Source organism: Urocampus carinirostris, chromosome 1 (assembly GCF_059441175.1).
Source record: "Urocampus carinirostris isolate Australia breed hairy pipefish chromosome 1, RoL_Ucar_1.0, whole genome shotgun sequence".
Taxonomy (NCBI): Eukaryota; Metazoa; Chordata; class Actinopteri; order Syngnathiformes; family Syngnathidae; genus Urocampus; species Urocampus carinirostris.
The window spans coordinates 22,242,600-22,253,731 of NC_142349.1; the positions used below are offsets into that span (position 1 = coordinate 22,242,600).

Sequence of the window (11,132 nt, forward strand, 5' to 3'; positions counted from 1 at the left end):
AGCAAGACAAACACATACACAAAAACAAAGAAAAGAAAAAGTAAAAAATAGCAAAAAACATAAAAGAATTGACCATGGCCAACCCAAGTTGGTCATGACTTCGTCACTCCAGACTACCGGTACTCTAAATGTGAGAGTAGTTTATTTACAACATTGAAATAATCAATGAATCAATATATAGTCTACTACAGGAACACTAAAGTAGTGTACACTATTTTGCTTCATGTAATTATTATTATTATTATTATTATTATTATCAATAATAGTATTAGTATTATAATTATTTTTAATACACTGTTTTGCATAATGTATTTGATACTAATTATTTCGCAACAAAATAGTATTTACCCAGTATGGGTGGAAACAAACGTTAGCCTGGAGAGGGGTGGTCGCCACCAGGCTGTAATTACCCAAGACACACCACAGGAAATGGTGCCCCTATGATCCTAGTGGTTAAGGGAACCAACCAAACAACTAACCAACCAACCAGCAGGATGATGCTTCACACCGAAAAACAACAGCACCCAGATGATAAAGGCGCTGTATCTAAGACAGATCAGGAGGCTTCTCCTTCTATTGGTATCCCTGGAAACCAGTACTATATGTTTCATGATGGGGAGCAAACCCCCAGGATCCCCCCAAAAACCGGCCTTGATAGGGATGGGCGCCGTCAGGCTGTACTTGCCCCGGACACACCACAGAAAGTGGTACCCCGACCTTACCGTTATTTGTTGATTTCATATTTCACAGTAGTACTAATTGAGACATATGTTAAATATATTCTTGAATTTGATAACAACTAACAATTACTTAGGAAATACTGCGCATATAGCATATACAGTAAATGTTTAAATATAGTAAAGTATATTTTACACACACACACACACACACACACACACACACACACACACACACACACACACACACACATATTTATATATATATATATATATATATATATATATATATATATATATATATATATATATATATATATATTGCCATGATTACTGGTTTGGATATTTGGATGACCTGTGCCCGTTCATTTGGCGCCAGCCGCTACGGGCTACCTGATTTGTTCCCTGTCCTTTTTTTAAGCCCTGTCCTGTCACTCTCCGGTTGTCAGTCAATCAGGGAACCTCTGTTATTACAAGCCTAGCATTTTGACCATGACTCCCGCCTGTCCCGTTTTTGCACCCGTTTTTCCACCTGTCCGTTCCTGATCTCCTCGTTTGTCTGCGGCTACGACCTGTTTTTGATTCCGACCACGTCTGCTCTCCCGTCCCGGCTTACCACCCGTTTTTGATCCCGACCACGTTTTTGCACTCCTGTCCCGGCTATCGACGTGTTTTTTTCATCCTTGACACCGCCATCTCCCGCTACGGAAAATCCACTTCCGTATTCGGATCACGATCCGATTGCGTGAGTGGCTTGCTTCCAGCGAGCACCGGATCACAGGCACTGCCTTTCCTCTTCTATCAATAAACTTGTGGTTAACGCGATATATATATATATATATATATATATATATATATATATATATATATATATATATATATATATCTGCGCAGAATCCTAGAGGAGATGTGTTCGAGACATGAAACACTACCCGGGGTGAGGAGGATATGTATGGAATTCAGTGTCAGTCTTTCAAGATGATGGTGATGAAGGGGTGGGCACATCCCGCTCCTCTTCCAGTGAGCTTGTAGCTGAGAAGAAGCGTCATTTTGCACACATTCATCCCTTGTAATTAGCCTTCTCCCTCATTCAACTTCCAGTACAGGCTGTGACCTCTTCATACAAGCAAGGGGCTGCAGGACAACCCCCTGGGTGTCATTTCTCTCCCTCTCCCCAACCTTTTTGACAGTCCTATTGGATTTAATTTCTCTGAAATTCTGAAGTTGTTTTCAGTAGAATTTTATGTACCAATCCAATTGAATTCCATCAAACCGGCAACCACAGTAAGTTTCACTGTCATTACCCTGTAATGTATCTTTGATTTTGACTTTCATTGCGGAGCATACATTTTAAAACTGACAAATACTTGATATTTATCTCTAATTTACAGTTAAAAAATAATTATTAAAAAGTAAGACACACAAACTGAGATTTAAAAAGCATTTTAACAAGATAAATACAGATTATTACAGTTTTTTAACTAGTTAAGGGTTTAAAACCATTGTCAAAAAGCACTTGTATTCTGGTGGAAGATCACGGTAAAATAGTAAATTTCCACCCACTACCATTCTGTTTAGGATTTATTATACTGGATTTTGGACACCCCCTACTGTTTGTAGCTTTGAAAATGTTTAGATGACATCTTTCTTAGTCTGTTGACCTGTTTTGATAATAATGTTTCTTCTTTAAAACAAAAATCGAGATTTGAACGAGAATGCCACTGGAGTAGACATTTCATGCAGAGGGTTTATTCACATGGTGAGACTTTTACGTTTACGACATTGTGTTTGTTGTGACAAAGCATCCGTCTCACTGCAACGTGGAGGTGTGTGTTGACACTTGGTGGCTTAGTCATTAAATATTTTGTTTGCTGTCACTTTGCAAGAAAACATGTGGTCAACACAAGGCACTTGACAAGGTTTTACACTGGAAATGGGCAATTTTCATACCTGCCAACTTCACCCAATTGCTCCCCTTATTAATGATTGTAATTAACCTTATTAGCAATAATTAACCTTACAAACTCAAAGCGACACCCATTTACTCACAGTAAGACAGACTATGTTGAAAAAAACAAATATAATTTTTGTAACCAAGTTTAATTTATTTACCAAAAAACAACATTAACAATTATTTCAGCATCTTTCTTAGTTCTTTTCACACTTGCAGTAAATTTAGTGTCGCTTATTATAGTTAGCAGTGTTGTCTGCTCCAGGGGACCAAGACAATACAGATTAGAGCCGAAATGGGCAAGACGAAATGAGTCTGACAAAAAACGAATTGAAAAAAATAAATCCCCTACATAAATTGTTACACGGAGTACATAATTTGAAATGTTCCAACACATATAAAATACAGGGAAATCATGTAAGTTGACAGGTATCACTTTTACTCTATTTCTTTTTCAGTCCAATGCTGTAGCAGAATCGACGTAATAGAATCATTTGTACACATTTAGCAAATTAAGTAAAAAGTCATGTTGCTTTGAATCCAACCAAGTATTGCAAATATTAAATATTTAAACACTAATGTGTTGTTCTTTTCTCCCTCAAAAGATGAAGCACACATTATCAATAGAATTTATTCTCCTCTTGGTTCTAAGTCGGGAGTTGCTCCAGGCTACAGGCCTGAGATCCACTCGAGAGACCTCAGAGAAGAACCCACCAAGTTCCTCAGATGTCAAAGCAGGCCGTTGCTCCTATACGTTCATCGTCCCGCAACAAAAAATATCTGGGGCGTTGTGTTTGGACACTAAGGCCACCACCACTGCCGCCAACCAGTCGGAGGTCGCAGCCTTGCGAGGGCAGCTCAAGCGCCAACAGGAGCAGTTGGAGAGGCTGCAGGCACTGCTGGAGCAAGAGGGCAGTTTTATCACAGAAATGAGGATCCTGCGCAAGGAGAGCAGTGGCATGAACTCCCGCATCGCCCAGCTCTACAGTCAGCTGCTGCAGGAGGTCATTAGCAAAAAGGACCAGGCCTTGGAACAACGCAGGGTGGAGAATCTACTGCTTAATGCAACTACACATGTAAGTTAATTCAGTTATAGCTTGATGAAATAAGACTTGGAGATATTGCAATAAATATTATTCCGTTTAAGAAAATACCACATGTGAGATGTGCAATAAATAGTTTTTGAATTATCAGGCATTATTTGGATAGGTTAGAACTGGTTATATGTCACTTTTCAATAGTTGACTACATATACTGGTTAGAAAGAGGTAATATGGAATATCCCCAATCATACTGTATATCTGCCATGTAAAGGAAAGTGCATTATGCAATATAGAATGGACATTAACGCATTCAGTTGGCATCCTAAATACTATAAGACCCAGCAATGTAAAATACAGAATTTTTATTCTTTCCGAAAATCATTTGAAATATTTTGTTGTTCTTAACATTCTTCATTTTAACATAGTCTTTGGGTGCTATTGCAGACTCACAATAATTTTTGGTGAGAAATTTGTATAAAAACCGCACACATTTTCACAAGTTACAAAAGTTTAGCTGCTCAAAAACACTTTGTTACCTTGGATTGAATTTATTGGTGTTAAGCAAGTATAACAAGGTTTTCGTAAAACTTTATGAAAAAAATATTTGACTTTGGGGGTAAAAGAAAAGGGTTTAAATGTAGAGATTTCTTGATGACTGGGTTATTGTAGACATGCACATTTACTGCTTAAAAAAAATAAATCATCTCACTGTTGTTTGTATACTCTTTTAGGGATGTATATCACCGCCCTCTTAAATTGCAAGAAACCATCCATCCATTAACTGCAACGCCTATCCTCAGTAGGGTCGCGGGGGTGTTGGAGCACATCCCCGCTATCTTCGGGCAGTGGGCAGGGGACACCCTGAACTGGTTGCCAGCCAGTCGCAGGGCACACAGAGACAGACAACTCACTTGCTCATTCACACCTGGGGAAAATTTGGGCCGGCCAATTAACCTGACATGCATGTTTTTGGAAAGTGCGAGGAAACAGGAGTGTCCGTAGGAAACCCACGCAAGCCCGGGGAGAACATGCAAACTCCACACAGGAAGGTTCGATCTCATGACCTCTGAATTGTGCTGCACACGCGTTAACCACTGCGCAGCTGTGCTGCCCCTTGCAAGAAACTAGTGAAAATTTAAAATCTATATAATATCTAGTTCCTTATTGTAAAACAGCCACTAGAGTGGAGCCAATATGGACGGGCTGGAATAAGGTAAAAAAAGAAACAACACTAAGGCTATTGCTGGTGCTACTAGCTCCTCCCTATAGTTCAGTCCTCAAGAACCGCAAGTCCTGCATGTTTTGGATGTTTCTCTTCCCTCACTCAGGTAATGCAAATTTTCACCCTGTTAGCAAGCTGTATGGGAGCTTGGTAGTGATCCACGTGATTGTAACCAACCGTATTGGAGCAGAGAGACTCAAAAACATGCAGGACATGCGGCTCTTTAGGACCGGGTTGGCCACCCCTGCTATAGTTGATATTTCTATCATGAATATTCCGTAACATTTACTTCCCGTTGTCCGTGTATTCTTTACACCACGAAGACATTGCTAACATTTAATTTGGATGTTGGAATCTCATCAGGCACTGCAGGTGTCCAGTGACTTCAGGGAATTGCAAAAGAAATACGGAACACTCACATCCATGATGAGCTCACATAGCCAATTGATTTCCCGTTTGGAGAGGCAATGCCAGTGTAAGGCTGAGGCGCATTCAAACCCGGTACGAAAGCGGTCAGTCATTTGTACCCCAGCCCTTATTAGAAACTCTAGTGAATTTTTCTTCCCTTTGTGCAGATGCCGACAGACCCGCCGTTGAGCCAGTCCAGCACGCTGCTTAATGACAGCGCTGAAATCAGCAATGGCCTTCAGAGGGACCAAAGTGCTCTGCTGGAAGACAACCCCTTGGGAGCACTTCTGATTCCCAGCACGACTTCCAGTCCATCGACCGTCCAGCCTGTCATTAGCTTCCCTGTCACTAAGACCCCAGGTAAATGGGAAAACATTTTGTATATATTTCATTCTACAATTGTGCGGACAGACTATGGAGTATTTCTGTTTCAATTATTGCACCTGAATAGAGGAAACTGGATTTCCAAAGAGCCATGAACCTTGCTTTTGAAACAAAAAGTCAATCTTACCTTTTTTTTGTTGGAAGCGAACTATCAAAATGCAAGACATTAAAAATGTGTTCCTGAGATCAAAAAAATAAATGACCAAGCCTGGTAAAACCTATTTTGGTTGATTTGTCTCAATGCTTCTGTCTGCATACCATGATGCTCTTCCGTCCCTGCACTTACAGCAAATGCAGTTGGAGTCAGTGACCTCGTTGGAAGGGAATTTTATCGCTCTGGGAATGCCCAAACAAAGTCAATGGCAGAATGCCTGCCTTATCAAAATGTTTGAGATTAGCAAGGAAAGGCCTCAAATTCACCTTGGGATGATTATTAGGAAAGAGTGTGGGAAACAGGGCCTTGTGTATACCTTAGTGCATTCCCTCATTCCAAACTCTTGTTACTTGTCCTTCTCTTTATGGAAATGTGAATTCTGACCTTCTTGTTCTTGGGGACTCAGGGCCATGGCGAGACTGCCAGCACGCACTGGAATCGGGAGAGACCGCCAACGGTATTTACCTCCTGCGCTTGCAAAGCGCAAACCGACTCCTGCAGGCCTGGTGTGAACAGAATCATGCTCATGGAGGATGGACGGTCATCCAGAGGAGGCAGGATGGCTCGGTCAACTTTTTCAGGACTTGGGAGCAGTACAAGGTTGGGGAGAAAAAAAATGAAGCCCTAAGGTCCGAGTAAAAACTCGCCTATTTGAGACTCGTCTTGTCGACTTGTCTCTTGATTTTCATTGACAAACGTTCTAGGCGAAAATCTTGCGATCACCCGCAAAGGTGGGGTATATCGTTTGAGGTGTCCCTAAAAAAGTTGAAGTTGTATTCCTTTCTGCACTGCCCAGCTGAGTTCAAAGCACCCTTATGCTTTATTTTTTCAGTTCACCTATCTGCTTTGGTTTGTACTTTCAGCAAAGCTGTTAGGGGCGGTAGGAGGAATGGGGGCAGGGGTGTGTGCTGGACAGTGACTTCATGTTTGTTTTCCTTTTTTTCCTACATCTTAGTGTAGCATGAAAATGGTAAAAGTAAGAAATACAGTCCATACGCTGACCTTAACCCCAACAAAGATGAAAAATTAAGTGTTTATTCAAGCGTGTCTAAGAAATGCACATATTGTTTCCCCATCATGAACAAGCTAACAGAAGCTTTAATGGTGACACAAACCAGAAGATGGCGGCCGCGAGTAAAAAAATTCCGGATTCTTTCCGGCTTCTTCAAAGCGTGACTATCCTGTGATTTCAAGCCCTTTCAAAATAAACTGTTATCATTAGTACAATTATTTCTTACCTTTGATGAAAAGGCAATATTTTTTCGTTCAAATTAAAGGTCATTTTGGGATAGGCCTTGGGTCTCTAGCGTGTTGGCCGCGGGTTGGTAGCTCACAAAGAGCACTTAAGTGGTTCAGAGACAGGTTCTGAAAATAGCTTACTACAGTAGTCATGGGTCATTATGATTTTCTAGAAAATTTCATCTTTAACTGCCATTAGTTTTCAGGCATTGACTGGGCCACTTTTACTTCTAATACATGCAACCTGGTAATAACAGAAGTTGTTATTTTAGAATGCAAATAAAATTGGTTACTCTTCGCGCCAATGAGTACAGGGAGCGCCTAGCTTCAAAAAGGTTGGTGACCACTCATGTGGGCAATTCTCACCAGGAAGTAGGACACCAATTTCACAATAATCAATCCTCACCAAAGCAAAGAAAAAGCCACGGCAGCTGAATATTTGAGTTTTCAGGTATGTTCCAGATGTTGATTGTGAAATAACTTTTTTTCAAATTTAAGTTTTTAAAATAAGCTTCACTTTAACCAAATCGCTAGTTGGAGTTCAAGAGTTTGTCAAAATGCTTCCAGGCTACAGATCAAGAAATTTGACTGAGTGAAACTCCATGCTGACTGATTTTTTTTGTGAGGAATTGATCTTTGCAAAACAGTGAAAAGCAAAAAAAATATTTAGCCAGCCATATCTCTTGTTGTATCACAGCAAGGCTTTGGCAACCTGGATGGGGAGTACTGGCTGGGCTTGGAGCATCTCTACTGGCTGGCTAAGCAAGCCAAATACAAGCTGCGTGTGGTTCTAGAGGATTGGCAGGGTCGACAGGTGTTCGCAGAATATGACAGCTTCCGTCTAGAGCCGGAGAGTGACGGGTACCGACTGCGCCTGGGACAGTATCGGGGCAACGCAGGCGATTCGTTGTCATGGCACAATAATAAGCCCTTCACCACTCTGGATCGCGACAAAGACAGCTACACAGGTTCATATTTCCATCATTTTGCTTTCATCTGGTAGGTTAACTTATCTTCCTTTACACATCTACAGGTAATTGTGCCCACTACCAGAAAGGAGGGTGGTGGTACTACATGTGCGCTCATTGCAATCTCAACGGTGTATGGTATCGGGGTGGTCACTACCGCAGCCGCTACCAGGACGGCGTGTACTGGGCAGAATTTCACGGAGGAGCTTACTCGCTTAAACGGGTTGTCATGATGGTCAAGCCTGTATAGTGCCTTTGAATTACAGTCATCACAGAGGTCCTCCAATCACATTTTCTTAAATGATGAATTGTCAGGACTCCGACTTGTTTTTTTTTTTTCATAAGTACGTGTACTGTTTTTATGAAAAATACAATAAATGACCTAGCAACTGCAGATTATTTTGATTTATTTAAGAAAAGATGAGCATAGTTCGTCACGTTTTTAATGTTCCTAAATGAAAAAAGTCCAAAAGTTACTGTACATGCATGTTATTCTAGGGAAAATATGTAAGTGGTGTCCATATGTTTGAGAAGAAGATTATAGCCATTATATGGTCATCATATAATATTGTGAAACATTCCGCCTGCAGGGCAGCACGGCGGCGCAGTGGTTAGCGCTGGTGCGGCACAGTTTTAAGGGTCTTGGGAACCTCCTGTGTGGGTTCAAATCCAGCTACCGGACTTCCTGTGCGGAGTTTGTATGTTCTCCCCGTGCTTGCGTGGGTTTCCTCCGGGCACTCCGGTTTCCTCCCACATTCCAAAGACATGCATGTCAGGTGGATTGGCCGGTCCAAATTGTCCCTTGGTGTGAATGAGTGAGCAAGTTGTCTGTCTCTGTGTGCCCTGTGATTGGCTGGCAACCAGTTCAGGGTGTCCCCTGCCCACTGCCCGATGATTGCTGGGATGGGCTCCAGCACCCCTGCGACCCTACTGAGGATGAGCGGTGCAGCTAATGAGATGAGATGAGAGATTCCGCCTGCATTTATTATTATTATTCTTTTTAATAAACTGCTGTTCAACTTTGAGTTGAGTAGCAGGGAAGCTGGGCACATTACTTTAGATTTCTGTCGGAAACCACTAGTCCCTGAAATCAGCACTATTTGCAAAACTGCATGTTTGTTGAGGACCTAGATATGCTATGTTCTTATTATCGGAATATGGCATTACAGTATTGAAGCAAATATGGATTAATATCATCCAGGGAATTATTCCCCCCAGTTAATGTTGTAATATTCAAAATTGGTTAGGCTGTCAGAATTTAGCGGATATCATAAAATATCAAAAATAAATACTTTTAAAAGATCAGTTGAATCGTGACAATGCAGACATCCCCCATACCGCTTAGCTCAAATCTGCTCTAGTCTCAGCAGAATAGAATAAAAAGGTAGGGGCAGAATTTCTGGCAATGGAGCCATAAAAATGTTTGCGACTTTTGCAAAGGAATTAAAAACAACAACTGCAAAATATGCACTTCGTTAATTGATGGAGTTAGTCTTTAGTGCTGAAGTTGTTACATAGCTTAAGTTTATAAGCAGAGAGGGAAAATTGCTACTTACTTACTTACTTACTTACTTACCTTTGATTTGTTTTCTGTCAAAGCTCTACAAGATATGGAAACACTTTGCTTCGAAAGCTTTTCTGCAATCTGACTTGTCCACATGCCAAGACATACTCCAATTTGATCAATATAGCGTACTCCCTACTCATAATTGACCAGAACAGAGTATGGTGTTTATTGCCCAGCTAGAATGGGAAACTCAAAAGGTTTGAAAAACGTGGACTAAAGTGTACATTAATTTTCAAAAGAGCAATAGATTTTTTCAGGGAGTAAATTACACAAACATTCATAGATACATGCAGGCATTATAATTACGAGTCATCATCAACCAATTAGGTTAACATTCGATCGTTCAGAAATCATACGGAATCTTTGCGAGTCGATTGGGTCTACCGACAAAAAAGGCGTTACATAATTTGAATAACCTACCCATCAGCACATTGTATGTGTAAATTGTACTCTATTTTGTGATTGTGTATAATTTGGCGTTTACTCTCTACCTAATTATAAGGACAATTATAAATGTTGTCATCATCAGCCAGAAACAATCAATATTAATGATAATAATAGGGCCAAAAACCCAACTTGCCAACCTATTAAAATGCCTGTCCCTTTCCTAAAGTCTTACAAACATCAAACACTTAAACAAGGAAGGAAAGTTGAGGAAGAACATATAAAAAGTTGAATCATTTTGAAATATTACCATCTTTACTGCTTGACAGTTTAAGAACATTTTGTTGTGTCCATACCATGCTACTACAACACCTTTTTCATAAAATCGATAAGGCATCTAAACAAAAAAATGCACTGATCAAAATTAGAGAACACTTTTAGGGTCCTCCCACTTTAAGGTGCTAGCACATGGTGCTAATATTCTTGATTATCTGTCAACCCCCATTTAATTGGCATCCTAACAGCCAGTTCCCCCTGACTTTGCGAGATGGTGGGCTGTTCTAAAGTACCTGAAAACCTCTGAGAGCAGGTTGTCCAGATGACAACGAGAGGGATGACTCTATCAGCCACAGAAAGACACCTTGATCATTCTAAATCTGTGACCTTAAGAATATTGAATCTTTACAAAACTAAAAACTCATTCAAGTTGCCCAAGGAGGCTGGTCGTCCACGGAAGACAAAAATGCAAGACAGGACAGGTCTTTGCTTAGGATGTCAATGGATAATCGTTTCCACACTGCAGCTAAATTTGCTCGTCAGTTCAGTGTTGAACATAAAGTGTCTCACCATTTGAGAGCATTTGGACTGAAGGCCCACACCGTAGTGACCAAACCTCTCATTAGCAAAAAAAAAACATCAAAAAGCTAGACTGAGCTTTGCTGGGGAGCATGTTGTGTGGACAGAAGAGAATTGGTCCAGAGTCCAAAAATTATTTCGGTCTGATGGGAAGAATTATGTTTGGCGACACAATAAAGAAAGATTAGTGAGTATGAGCGATGCAGATAATGGATGAATGGATGGATGAAGCCAAAGTGTGTAAAAAAGTCAGTGAAAGGTGTAAGAGTAAGTGTCATGG

The 11,132-nt window shown here is 40.6% G+C and overlaps 1 protein-coding gene across 1 annotated transcript; it reads left to right on the forward strand.

Annotated features, from left to right (window-relative positions):
* Positions 1 to 1,785: 1,785 nt before the first annotated feature.
* Positions 1,786 to 8,440, forward strand: angptl6 (angiopoietin like 6). Its single transcript, XM_088354118.1, has 7 exons — positions 1,786 to 1,961; positions 3,234 to 3,704; positions 5,257 to 5,394; positions 5,469 to 5,661; positions 6,246 to 6,439; positions 7,776 to 8,046; positions 8,112 to 8,440. The coding sequence occupies exons 2-7, from the start codon at positions 3,234 to 3,236 to the stop codon at positions 8,294 to 8,296; spliced, it is 1,452 nt and encodes a 483-aa protein (XP_088210244.1). The 5' UTR covers positions 1,786 to 1,961; the 3' UTR covers positions 8,297 to 8,440.
* Positions 8,441 to 11,132: the final 2,692 nt, after the last annotated feature.